Source organism: Saccoglossus kowalevskii, chromosome 1 (genome assembly GCF_978046115.1).
Source record: "Saccoglossus kowalevskii chromosome 1, keSacKowa6.1, whole genome shotgun sequence".
NCBI lineage: Eukaryota > Metazoa > Hemichordata > Enteropneusta > Harrimaniidae > Saccoglossus > Saccoglossus kowalevskii.
The window spans coordinates 2,965,271-2,980,536 of NC_140641.1; the positions used below are offsets into that span (position 1 = coordinate 2,965,271).

The following is a 15,266-nucleotide window of genomic DNA, read 5'->3' on the forward strand; positions in this document are numbered from 1 at the left end:
CCTATCACGTAATGGAGAATGCCTAACATGTAATAGTGAATGCTTATCATATATTGGTGAATACCTATCATGTAATGGTGAATGCCTATTATGTAATGATGAATGCTTATCATGTAATGGTGAATGCCTATCATGTAATTGTGAATGTCTATCATGAAATGGTGAATGCCTATCATGAAATGTGAATTTCTATCATGCAATGGTGAATGCTTATCATGTAATGGCGAATGCTTTTCATGTAATGGTGAATGCCTATGATGTAATAGTGAATGCTTATTATGAAATGGTGAATAACTCTCGTGTAATGGTGAATGCCTATCATATAATGATGGATGCCTATCATATAATGGTGAATGCATATTATGTAATGGTAAATGCATATCATGTTATCGTGAATGCCTATCATGTAATGATGAATGCCTATCATGCGCTGCCGAATGCCTATTATGTAATGGTGAATGCCTATCATGTATGGTGAATGCCTATCATGTAATGAGGAATGCTTATCATGTAATCGTGAATGCCTATCATGTAATCGCGAATGCCTATCAAGTAATGCTGAATGCTTATCATGTAATGGTGAATACCTATCATGTAATGGTGAATGCCTATCATGCATCTGTGAACGTTTTTCGTGTAATGGCGCATGCTTATCATGTAATGGTGAATAACTATCATGTAATGGTGAATGTCTATCATGTTATGATAAATGTCTATCATGTAGGTGAATGCCTATCATATAATGGTGAATGAATATCATATAATGGTGAAAGCCTATCATATATTGGTGTTTGCCTGTCATGTAATGGTGAATGATCATCATGTAATGGTGAATGCCTATCATGTAATGGTGAATAACTATCATGTAATGGTGAATGTCTAGCATGCAGGTGAATGCCTATCATATAATGGTGAATGCCTATCATATAATTGTGAATGCCTATCATGCAATAGTGAATGCCTGTCATGATATGGTGAATAACTATCATGTAATGGTGAATGCCTATCATGTAATGATGAATGCTTATCATGTAATGGTGAATGCTTATCATGTAATGGTGAATGCCTATCATGTAATGGTGAATGCCAATCATGTAATGGAAATTGTCTATCATATAATGGTGAATGCCTATCATGTAATGGTGAATGCCTATCATGTAATGGTGGATGCCAATCATGTAATGGTGATTGCCAATCATGTAATGGTCAATGTTAACCATGTAATGGTGAATGCCTGACTTGTTGTGGCGAATGCCTATCATGTAATGGTGAATGTCTATCATGTAATGGTGAATGCCTATCATGTAATGGTGAATGCCTATCAGGTAATGATGAATGCTTATCATGTAATGGTGAATGCCTATCATGTAATGGAAATTGTCTATCATGTAATGGTGAATGCCTATCATGTAATGGTGAATGCCTATCATGTAATGGTGATTGCTTATCACGTTGTGGCGAATACCTATCTTGTCGTGGTGAATGCCTATCTTCTAATGGTGAATGCTTATCATATATGGTGAATGCCTGTCATGTAATGGTGAATGTTTACCATGTAATGGTGAATGCCTATCTTGTTGTGGCGAATGCCTATCATGTAATGGTGAATGCCTATCATGTAATGGCGAATGCCTATCATACCTATCATGTCATGGTAAATGCTTATCATGTAATGGTAAATGCTTATCATGTAATGGTGAATGCTTATTATGTAAAGGTGAATGCCTATCATGTAATGGTGAATGCTTATTATGAAATCGTGAATGCCTTTCAAATAATGGTGAATGCTTATTATGTAATGGTAAATGCCTATCATGTAGTGGTGAATGCTTATTATGTAATGGTGAATGCCTATCATGTAATTGTGAATGCTTATCATGTAACTCTGAATGCATATCACGTTGTAGCGAATGCCTATCACGTTCTGCCAAATTCCCACCATGTAATTGTGAATGCCTATCACATTGTGCCAAATGCCGACCATGTAATTGTGAATGCCTATCACGTTGTGCCAAATGCCTACCATGTAATACCATCGTGTAATGGTGAATACCTATCATATAATGGTAAGTGCTTATCATGTAATGATGAATGCCTATCATGTAATGATGAATGCCTATCATGTAATGGTGACTGCCTATCTTGTAATTGTGAATGCCTATCATGTAATGATGAATGCTTATCATGTAATGGTGAATGCTAATCATGTAATGGTGAATACCTATCTTGTAATGGTGAATGCTTATCATATAATGGTGAATGGCTATCACGTAATGGTGAATGTTTACCATGTAATGGTGAATGCCTATCATGTTGTGGCGAATGCCTATCATGTAATGGTGAATGCCTATCATGTAATGGTGAATGCCTATCATGCATATCATGTAATGGTGAATGCTTATTATGTAAAGGTGAATGCCTATCATGTAATGGTGAATGCTTATTATGAAATGGTGAATGCCTTTCATATAATGGTGAATGCTTATTATGTAATGGCGAATGCCTATCATGTAATTGTTAATGCTTATCATGTAACTCTGAATGCATATCACGTTGTAGCGAATGCCTATCACGTTGTGCCAAATTCCCACCATGTAATTGTGAATGCCTATCACGTTGTGCCAAATGCTTACCATGTAATTGTGAATGCCTATAACGTTATGCCAAATGCCTACCATGTAATTTTGAATACCTCTCATGTGTGCCAAATGTCTATCTTTCAATTGTGAATGCCTATCACATTGTGCCAAATTCCTACCATGTAATTGTGAATGCCTATCACGTTGTGCCAAGTGCCTATCATGTAATTGTGAATGCCTATCACATTGTGCCAAATGCCTTCCATGTAATTGTGAATGCCTATTACATTGTGCCAAATGCCTATCATGTAATTGTGAATGCCTATCACATTGTGCCAAATGCCTACCATGTAATTGTGAATGCCTATCACATTGTGCCAAATGCCTACCATGTAATTGTGAATGCCTATCACATTGTGCCAAATGCCGACCATGTAATTGTGAATGCCTATCACGTTGTGCCAAATGCCTACCATGTAATTGTGAATGCCTATTACATTGTGCCAAATGCCTACCATGTAATTGTGAATGCCTATCACATTGTGCCAAATGCCTACCATGTAATTGTGAATGCCTATCACATTGTGCCAAATGCCGACCATGTAATTGTGAATGCCTATCACGTTGTGCCAAATGCCTACCATGTAATTGTGAATGCCTATCACATTGTGCCAAATGCCTACCATGTAATTGTGAATGCCTATTACATTGTGCCAAATGCCTACCATGTAATTGTGAATGCCTATCACATTGTGCCAAATGCCGACCATGTAATTGTGAATGCCTATCACGTTGTGCCAAATGCCTACCTTGTAATTGTGAATGCCTATCACGTTGTGCCAAATGCCTACCTTGTAATTTTGAATGCCTATCACGTTGTGCCAAATGCCTACCATGTAATACCATCGTGTAATGGTGAATACCTATCATATAATGGTAAGTGCTTATCATGTAATGATGAATGCCTATCATGTAATGATGAATGCCTATCATGTAATGGTGACTGCCTATCTTGTAATTGTGAATGCCTATCATGTAATGGCGAATGCCTATCATGTAATGGTGAATGCATAAAATGTATGAAACGATGAACGCTTATCGTGTGCAAGTAGACGCGATCTCTAAAACAATAATGTCAGTTATATAAAACGGACAGAGTCTCAAGTGGACATAAGAAATATATACAACACCTAGAAGGTGGAGCATTTTATCACAAAAATGTGGAGGATCCTCGGGTATTCTATAACACAGGGAGACTGAGACAACTTCAATAAGATCATAACAATTAAAAAATGTGGGTGATATTAACTAGGTCTAAATGCCAAGAGGCTGAGACTGTCTCAATAAGATGATAACACGAGAAGAGGGACGCGATAAAAACTAACACATAACACAAAAGAAATACATGGTCTTGACTAACACATAGACAGTGCCACAGATAGCGTAACATATGCTAATTACATACAGTTATCTCAATTAGCTATATATACATTAACGTAGTATTATAACAGACACCAACCCATGTTTACATTGTTTTGTAATCCATACCTTGTGGTGCCATACAATCATCCCCCAGTTCGTGATCAAATGGTCCGGTTCTAGTGATTATTTCTTGTAAAATAATCCCAAAACTATACACATCCCCTTTCTGACTTCCTCTGGTTATTGGGTGACGTAATAACTCCGGAGACCGCCATAACAGAGCTGGATATAGTACACAATGTAATGTATAAAAGGTAATGAGTCATTCTACATTTAGCAGAATCAAATGTATTAAACTGTTAAAGGAAAGGCTCAGAACAAATGATAATTACTGCACCAGTTTTCATATAAGTGATATTGTAGAGTCCCGGATTTAATATAATGTGTGTCTCGTGTATCTGTTTGTGTATGCTGCCCTCTAACGCAATCCAAGTGCTTAAGTGCATGTATTGGAATTATAGTGCTGCGGCAGCACTTGCTAGCTGCATTTAAAACAGTACTGCAGTTATTGCAAGAATCTACTACGTATCATATCATTTCTACCGCATCGGCGAGGGGTGGTTCCTGTTTGTATTTGGTTGTCTATTGTCCGGAAACTGGACGAGAACTATTGAATAGTAAGACAAAAAAGTTTTCCTGTTAAACTTCGAAAACCCAAAACAATTGAAGAGAATAATGCAATGCAATACATTACATGTTTTTTTCCTGACATAAAACGAGTCAGCCATTTTAAAATCTACTTCACCAACCCATAATGACCCTGTGAAGTAGATTGCAATTGGAGATGAACATAAAAGATAGAGGGGCGACGGGGGTAGCTGGTACAGTTTTACGGGAAATAAAAAGGGCTTTTTACAATTTACAAGGAAAAAAAGATGCTTATACAGTGAAAATTGAATGTTTACAGTTTACAGAGAAAATAAAGGCTATTTTACATTTTACGGAAAATTAAAAAAGAAAACCTAAAAAATTCTAGTACGTACCGAGAAAAAGGAACCATTTTTTACAGTGTACGAAACAAATATTTGGTTGACGTTGTACGTCTAGCCTGTGATTACAGAATTACGGAATTTATTTTTTTCAATTTACGTTGTATGAACAAACAAATATTGCAATTACGTTGAACTAAAATAACCCTTGCCCTCCTCGAGATATGGTTGATGACATGTTTATGTTTATATGATAATATGCAAACATTTAGGTCACAACTTAATGTCATATTTAAATACAATCATTACGACATACAGAACAAGACAAAATCAATCAACTTACTGTAGTACTCTGAGTGGGTGACTGCAGATTTGAAGTCCACTATGGCATCTTTCCATTCGTGTAAGCCAAAATCGGTCACTTTCAAGACAAATCTACTGTCCACCAAGCAGTTCGACGATTTCAAGTTGGCATGTGTTTTCATACTACTGTTATGAATAAATTCCATTCCCTGTTGTGGAGTCAAATGATGTGATTATGTTACATTAATGCGAGTAATTGTTATTAATATAAACCTTTTTTTTTAAATATAGATGTACCGATCCTACGTAAGTTGGTTCCATTTTTTGTATGCTATCGGTAAAGATATGTTGTATGAACATATGGCTATTTTGAATGGTTACTTAAGACAACGATTAACACATATTATTTAATATACATAATTCTGATTTATCCAGCATTTTATCGGTTAAAGGGGCACCTTCCAGTTAAGATTAATTTTACAACAAATTTACTTTCTGGATTAAAATAACAATGGATAACAAAAGATAGATTAACATTGTAAACAACATAAACAATAGTGTCCCATGATTCTTTGGTGCAATCCAAGGGATTGAACGGTTCCCCTTTAAGCATATTTCCCTCGTATACGTCTATAACAAACACGGGGTCCATTTACAGAATGACTCAGAAATAAGGGACACCTAAATTAAGTATACACAAGCTACTATTTGTGACAAGGACAACTGGATCTTTTACGTGCAATGACAATGAGGATAGGAAAGAGTATATCGGACGGACAGCTTCCATCTTTCCCGGGACCAACGAGATTCTCCCTAATACGAATGCACGAACCTAATAATTGGCAGACATGCAAACCATCATAACACACATCAGGATAGCCTCACATTACATAATCCACCTAAGATGATGCTATTTCGTGTACTGAGCCAACTTCAGTTGCTACTAATTGAAGACCTGAGCACCAATAGGGTCACGTTAATGTTAAGCCAATAACATCTCTTCAATGTCTTAAAGAAATCGCCAACCGCAATTCATTGTAACAATACAGTTGCCGGATATATATCAGGAATAAAATAGCACTATCATTTTGTCCACGGTTTGGAAAATATATGCATACAAACCCATACAGACCTATGCATAATCCACATATGTAACAAAACGGACACATTTACCTTAACAATGTCAAAGATCAGCGAGTATCTGAACATCCAATCAAGTTTAATTGATTCATTCTCTAGTATATCCTATCAAAGACACGATAATTAGAACTGCACGGAATACAATAAATATAACAAAACCAAACACACAAAACTTATAGTATTCACTACATTACGTATAGTCGATTTTTCGAATAAGTGTCTGATGATCATGAAACAAGAAATTTAATCATACCTGTAAACTGCCTTTTGGGCAATACTCTATCACCAAACACGACGAAGATGGATCAACACATGCACCGACGAATCGAGTTAAATTAGAATGGTTGATCTCTCGAAGCTATCACGACAACAATACGATGTGTTGTTATTAATAATAGTTCAATATATATTATATATTATTCAAATACACTTATTTTAGAGATTAGTATAAATATATAATATACTAAATTGTCAAAAATAATTAAGAATCACCACAACAAATATTAACAACATACTTACCTGTTTTAATTCAAAAAGAATTGATTTGTTCAACGTCATCTTCTGAGATTCAATTGGCTTGAGGGCATACCTGGATCCCTACGTATTTAGGATAAAAAAATAACTTTCTAAAGTTTTTAAAAATTGTGCATTTTTGTAGGTGGTATGAATATGACAAAATCAGCTAGAAAACTTTACAGTAATCACAAATAAAACTTGTCAAGAGTCACAATTAGTTTCCAAATACTGATTCAGGTTACATTGCTGTGTTAAATGTTACACTTGACAACCGTGCAAACTTGTGCAAATATAGAATTTATTTCCACGAATATAATCTATTATGAGGGCGGTAGACTATGAATATAGAAACTACTTGTGCCAGCACCGAGATTGTACTGTGACTTTCCTGTGTCTATGCTGTGATTGCATCATGACTACATTGTGACTGCAATATGACTACCTTGTGACTGCAATATGACTACATTGTGACAGCAATATGACAACATTGTGACAGCAATATTACTACATTGTGACAGCAATATGACTACATTGTGACTGCAATATGACTACACTGTGACTGCAATATGACTACATTGTGACTGCAATATGACTACATTGTGACTGCAATATGACTACAGTGTGACAGCAATATGACTACATTGTGACAGCAATATTACTACATTGTGACAGCAATATGACTACATTGTGACTGCAATATGACTACAATGTGACTGTAATATGACTACATTGTGACTGCAATATGACTACATTATGACTGCAATATGACTACAGTGTGACTGCAATATGACTACATTGTGACTGCAATATGACTACATTGTGAGTGCAATATGACTACATTGTGACAGCAATATGACTACATTGTGACTGCAATATGACTACATTGTGACTGCAATATGACTACCTTGTGACTGCAATATGACTACATTGTGACTGCAATATGACTACATTGTGACTGCATTGTGACTGCAGTGTGACTGCAATATGACTACATTGTGACTGCATTATGACTACAGTGTGACTGCAATATGACTACAGTGTGACTGCAATATGACTACATTGTGACAGCAATATGACTACATTGTAACTGCAATATGACTACATTGTGACTGCAATATGACTACATTGTGACTGCAATATGACTACATCGTGGCTGCAATATTGCTACATTGTGAGTGCAATATGGCTACATTGTGAGTGTAATATGGCTACATTACGAGTGTACCTTTAGCATACCGTGACTTTACCATGACTACATTGTGACTGCACCATGACAAAACCACAAATGCACCACATATAAGTATGCTATTGCTTTATTTATATACTTGAATTATGTTAAGATAATAATCATCAAATGCCAATCTTACTCTATAAATTCCTATTTTTGCAAAAACCTGCTCATCGGACGCATCTATTCTGGATGGTATAGAGATCTACAATAAATAAATAAATTGATAGTAAGAACTATAATGAATATTGCAGTACATTTTGTAGTATATGTAGTCAATTCCTTATACAAATTGACAAGAAAACTTCATTTAATGAAAGCCTGGTGAAATACAAATACTATTTAGTTTACACTGTATACACACAGTATATGACATAATTATAAAATGCTTCTTCTATTTGTATTGTTAGATTTAAGTAAGGGGCAAATGTGGGTTTGAAACTGACTTAATTTAAAAAAAATTCTTTCAACGTCAAGGTTTTGGGCAATAGCTTTGCTCGGGTCGGATCGAGTTGAGTTGATTTGACACATACTCTAAACAACTATGTAAAATCGAAGTTTTCTTTATTCAACATTAGTTAATTGATGAAAAAGTGATAACAATTTGATAATGTTTACCGTGTACTTACACTAATGTCTGTTTTGATAGCTTTTCCTGAACACTTTTCCTAGTATGTGGGATAAATCCAATAATCTAAACATTTAATTGTAACTAATAAATAATATGACTAGTGATTCGTCACAGTCTTTTTATTTGAATCAATGTGGATACGAGATATATATGTGGGGATATGTCTAAGTAATGATATGACGATATTTCTGCGTAGACGTAATATTTTTGATATACCTTAGAAGCTCCACTTAAGAAATTCTTTTCTTCAAATATAATATCTTCTGAAGATATCTTCCAAAGCATCTCTGCAATCTCCTTTTGGAGTTTATATCGCCTTAAAAGAGGTAGAATCAACAGAGTGTGACTACTATACATAGATTTGATTTGGTACTAATAGTATGTATTTATTCGGACTGATGTTACATCCGTCTTGTAATGAAAACATAATAATATACCATCTAGTGTTATTTTGATGAACTTACCGATAAAATACGGCAGATATCGTCATTAATATCACCAATACAATGCATATTATAATTGCCATAATAGCTATGGGATTCATCGGTTCTGGAAAAGAAAACACATCGTGGACCTCTAACATGTCTTTAAGTACGTGAGTTAACAAAATCAGTCTTAGTTATGTCACAATTACAAATAAAATAATGATTATGTCCCTGATTTTGATTGAGGTTTTAAAGGCAAAAATATCATGCAGTATTAAACTGTGTGTGGCAATCCAACTGTGAATTAATTTCATAACGGTGAAATGTTATATATTCAACAAATGTTTTTTTCTTTCTTGTACAAAATATTATCTGTATATACGAAAATTACACACAAATATATAATGAGAATGTATACCAACCCTTCTCGATACAAAGCTCCCCTTGAAAGCCACAAATTGGTGTGTCAAGAGGAGCTGTGACTGTGCCAGATGGCCACTCAATCTCAACTCCTGGAACAGGTTCGTATAACTTCCGTTTGCCATAGTATTTCGCAACAGTAACCATCTTAAAAAAAGAGCCGATTGTGTATGTTTCACCCACTCAAACATTAAAACATGTAAGCGATATAAGAATATAATAAATATAGTACACGCGACATATATATATATACATATATATATATATATATATATATATATATATATATATATATATATATATATATATATATATATATATATATATAGGGCATGTCGCGTGTACTATATTTATTATATTCTTATATCGCTTACATGTTTTAATATGTATATAGAAAGTTTAATTGTTTAATTGATACATACATGTAACAATTAAACTTTCTATTTAATTTTAATTAATATGTTAATTTGCGAAGCTTATTATGTATGATCTTTGGTGCAGTGAATCATTAAACATAATGCTCCTGATGAGTGAGGTACCTGTACCTTACGAAACAGTGCTGTCGAGTTTCAATATTCATGTAGTTGTGTATTAATTCCTCTATCACCGTATTCACCTGCTCTACAAATACTTTGTATTGAGCACTTATATATATATATATAAATCGAATTAAAACGAAACAGCGTACTGCAATTACAGAATTGGCACCATTATTAGCTCGACTCTGCGCCGTAGGAAATAACCTAATGCTTTTCAAATGCCTCGGATGCGATGTAATATCACCGTCGAGGCCAGCACATACGATGCATTTGCGAGAATTCTGGAAACATTTAACATTTAAACTTTGCAGAACACATCATAAAATATAATTATATGATATTACGATGAGATCTAAAAGTCAATTAGACAAATAAACATAAAGATAAATAGTGTTTCTTGGTTAGTTCGAAATTTAGCAAGCCTTAAAAAGCTAAAGTTTAATTTGGGTAGTTTCACAGGATGTCGAAAGGTCACCTTTCAGACTATTAGACACACAGTGTCACAATCTACCTATTATTTTCATATATTTTATATTGGCATATATGCGTCACTTGTAAATGTTCCACTTCCTTGTAAGTAACCATGACGATACCCACTTTGAAGTGACACAGGAAATATAAAATGATACACTGTACTTTGCTGAATTTTAACAAAATTCTAAAAAAACACAACTAATAAAATTTCTGAAATAAACTATTATTCGCACTCAAATGATAAGTTATTATTGATCAATTTAGTAACTTATTTGTCAGGATAATCCGAACGTGTCACTAAACCTAGCTGCGCTCAGCAATGATCGCGTTGCAGATAACAAGTTGTTAAAACATGTACTATGTTTGTAGTAAATGTGTATGTGTAATACAGTCCGTATTATAATTGCAAATATCTCCCAGAGTTCGTATTATACTGGATAATATCTCCCCGAGTCCGTATTATACTGGCTAATATCTTCCTGAGTCTGTATTTTACTGGGAAATATTACACCAAGTCCGTATTATACTTACAAATATCTCCGCGAGTCCGTATTATACTAGCAAAATCTAGCCGAGACCATATTATAAAGGCAAAGATCACCCCGAGTGCGTATTATACTGGTAAAGATCTCCCCAAGTCCATATTATACTGGCAAAGATCTCCCCGAGTCCGCATTATACTGGCAAATATCTCCCCGAGTCCGCATTATACAGGCTAATATCTCCCCGTGTCCGTATTATACTGGCAAAGATCTCCCCGAGTCGGAATTATACTGGCAAAGATCTCCGCGAGTCCGTATTATACTGGCAAAGATCTCCCCGAGTCCGTGTTATACTGGCTAATATTTCCCTGAGTCCGTATTATACTGGCTAATATCTCCCTGAGTCCGTATTATACTAGCAAAGATCTACCTGAGACCGTATTATACTGGCTAATATATCCCCGAGTCCGTATTATACTGGCAAAGATCTAGCCGAGACCATATTATAAAGGCAAATATCACCCCGAGTGCGTATTATACTGGTGAAGATCTCCCCGAGCCCATATTATACTGGCAAAGATCTCCCCGAGTCCGTATTATACTGGCAAATATCTCCCCGAGTCCTCTTTATACTGGCTAATATCTCCACTAGTCCGTATTATACTGGCTAATATTTCCCAGAGTCCGTATTATACTGGCTAATATCTCACCGAGTCCGTATTAAACTGGCAAATATCTCACTGAGTCCGTATTATACTTGCAAATATCTCCCCGAGTCTGTTTTATACTGGCTAATATCTCCGTTAGTCCGTATTACACTGGCTAATATTTCCCTGAGTCCGTATTATACTGGCTAATATCTCCCCGAGTCTGTTTTATCCTGGCTAATATCTCACCGAGTCCATATAATACTGGCTAATATCTCCGTTAGTCCGTATTATACTGGCTAATATTTCCCTGAGTCCGTATTATAATGGCAAATATCTCCCTGAGTCCGTATTATACTCGCTAATATCACTCGAGTCTTATTAGGCTGGCAAAGATCTCCCCGAATTCGTATTATACTGGCTAATATCTCACCGAGTCCATATTATACTGGCAAATATCTCACCAAGTTCGTATTATACTGGCAAATATCTCCCCGAGTCCGTATTATACTGGTAAAGATCTCCCCAAGTCCATATTATACTGGCAGAGATCTCCCCGAGTCCGCATTATACTGGCAAATATCTCCCCGAGTCCGCATTATACTGGCTAATATCTCCCCGTGTCCGTATTATACTGGCAAAGATCTCCCCGAGTCGGAATTATACTGGCAAAGATCTCCGCGAGTCCGTATTATACTGGCAAAGATCTCCCCGAGTCCGTATTATACTGGCTAATATTTCCCTGAGTCCGTATTATACTGGCTAATATCTCCCCGAGTCCGTATTATACTGGCAAAGATCTACCTGAGACCGTATTATACTGGCTAATATATCCCCGAGTCCATATTATACTGGCAAAGATCTAGCCGAGACCATATTATAAAGGCAAATATCACCCCGAGTGCATATTATACTGGTGAAGATCTCCCCGAGTCCATATTATATTGGCAAAGATCTCCCCGAGTCCGTATTATACTGGCAAATATCTCCCCGAGTCCTCTTTATACTGGCTAATATCTCCACTAGTCCGTATTATACTGGCTAATATTTCCCAGAGTCCGTATTATACTGGCTAATATCTCACCGAGTCCGTATTAAACTGGCAAATATCTCACTGAGTCCGTATTATACTTGCAAATATCTCCCCGAGTCTGTTTTATACTGGCTAATATCTCCGTTAGTCCGTATTACACTGGCTAATATTTCCCTGAGTCCGTATTATACTGGCTAATATCTCCCCGAGTCTGTTTTATCCTGGCTAATATCTCACCGAGTCCATATAATACTGGCTAATATCTCCGTTAGTCCGTATTATACTGGCTAATATTTCCCTGAGTCCGTATTATACTGGCAAATATCTCCCTGAGTCCGTATTATACTCGCTAATATCACTCGAGTCTTATTAGGCTGGCAAAGATCTCCCCGAATTCGTATTATACTGGCTAATATCTCACCGAGTCCATATTATACTGGCAAATATCTCACCAAGTTCGTATTATACTGGCAAATATCTCCCCGAGTCCGTATTATACTGGTAAAGATCTCCCCAAGTCCATATTATACTGGCAGAGATCTCCCCGAGTCCGCATTATACTGGCAAATATCTCCCCGAGTCCGCATTATACTGGCTAATATCTCCCCGTGTCCGTATTATACTGGCAAAGATCTCCCCGAGTCGGAATTATACTGGCAAAGATCTCCGCGAGTCCGTATTATACTGGCAAAGATCTCCCCGAGTCCGTATTATACTGGCTAATATTTCCCTGAGTCCGTATTATACTGGCTAATATCTCCCCGAGTCCGTATTATACTGGCAAAGATCTACCTGAGACCGTATTATACTGGCTAATATATCCCCGAGTCCATATTATACTGGCAAAGATCTAGCCGAGACCATATTATAAAGGCAAATATCACCCCGAGTGCATATTATACTGGTGAAGATCTCCCCGAGTCCATATTATACTGGCAAAGATCTCCCCGAGTCCGTATTATACTGGCAAATATCTCCCCGAGTCCTCTTTATACTGGTTAATATCTCCACTAGTCCGTATTATACTGGCTAATATTTCCCTGAGTCCGTATTATACTGGCTAATATATCACCGAGTCCGTATTAAACTGGCAAATATCTCACCGAGTCCGTATTATACTTGCAAATATCTCCCCGAGTCTGTTTTATACTGGCTAATATCTCCGTTAGTCCGTATTACACTGGCTAATATTTCCCTGAGTCCATATTATACTGGCTAATATCTCCCCGAGTCTGTTTTATCCTGGCTAATATCTCACCGAGTCCATATCATACTGGCTAATATCTCCGCCAGTCCGTATTATACTGGCTAATATTTTCCTGAGTCCGTATTATACTGGCAAATATCTCCCTGAGTCCGTATTATACTCGCTAATATCACCCGAGTCTTATTAGGCTGGCAAAGATCTCCCCGAGTTCGTATTATACTGGCTAATATCTCACCGAGTCCATATTATACTGGCAAATATCTCACCGAGTTCGTATTATACTGGCAAATATCTCCCCGAGTCCGAATTATACTGGCTAATATCTCCGCTAGTCCGTATTATACTGGCTAATATCTCCCTGAGACCGTATTATACTGGCTAATATCTTCCTGAGTCCGTATTTTACTGGGAAATATTACACCAAGTCTGTATTATACTTACAAATATCTCCGCGAGTCCGTATTATACTGGCAAATTTCAAGCCGAGACCATATTATAAAGGCAAAGATCACCCCGAGTGCGTATTATACTGGTAAAGATCTCCCTAAGTCCATATTATACTGGCAAAGATCTCCCCGAGTCCGCATTATACTGGCAAATATCTCACCAAGTTCGTATTATACTGGCAAATATCTCCCCGAGTCCGTATTATACTGGTAAAGATCTCCCCAAGTCCATATTATACTGGCAAAGATCTCCCCGAGTCCGCATTATACTGGCAAATATCTCCCCGAGTCCGCATTATACTGGCTAATATCTCCCCGTGTCCGTATTATACTGGCAAAGATCTCCCTGAGTCGGAATTATACTGGCAAAGATCTACCAGAGACCATATTATAAAGACAAAGATCACCCTGAGTGCGTATTATACTTGCAAAGATCTCCCCGAGTCCGTATTATACTGGCAAAGACCTCTCTGGGTCCGTATTATACTGGCTAATGTCTCCCCGAGTCCGCATTATACTGGCAAAGATCTCCCTGAGTCCGTATTATACTGGAAAAGATCTCCCCGAGTGCGTATTATACTGGCAAAGATCTCCCCGAGTCCGTATTATACTGGCTAATATTTCCCTGAGTCCGTATTATATTGGCTAATATCTCATCAAGTCCGTATTATACTGGCAAATATCTCACCGAGTCCATATTATACTGGCTAATATCTCCCCGAGTCCGTATTATACTGGCAAAGATCTACCCGAGACCGCATTGTACTGGCTAATATATCCCCGAG

At 36.7% G+C, this 15,266-nt stretch overlaps 1 protein-coding gene across 1 annotated transcript in view; it reads right to left on the bottom strand.

The window, feature by feature from the left end:
- Positions 1 to 15,266, bottom strand: part of LOC102802679 (atrial natriuretic peptide receptor 1-like) — an 85,267-nt gene that overhangs the window by 15,347 nt on the left and 54,654 nt on the right. The window contains exons 6-14 of the mRNA XM_085502903.1: positions 9,656 to 9,800; positions 9,273 to 9,357; positions 9,025 to 9,124; positions 8,317 to 8,382; positions 6,953 to 7,030; positions 6,687 to 6,791; positions 6,467 to 6,538; positions 5,334 to 5,502; positions 4,128 to 4,283 (exon numbers count right to left, since the gene is read on the bottom strand). Coding sequence (XP_085359029.1) covers positions 4,128 to 4,283; positions 5,334 to 5,502; positions 6,467 to 6,538; positions 6,687 to 6,791; positions 6,953 to 7,030; positions 8,317 to 8,382; positions 9,025 to 9,124; positions 9,273 to 9,357; positions 9,656 to 9,800 — 976 coding nt within the window. The remainder of the gene's footprint in view (positions 1 to 4,127; positions 4,284 to 5,333; positions 5,503 to 6,466; positions 6,539 to 6,686; positions 6,792 to 6,952; positions 7,031 to 8,316; positions 8,383 to 9,024; positions 9,125 to 9,272; positions 9,358 to 9,655; positions 9,801 to 15,266) is intronic.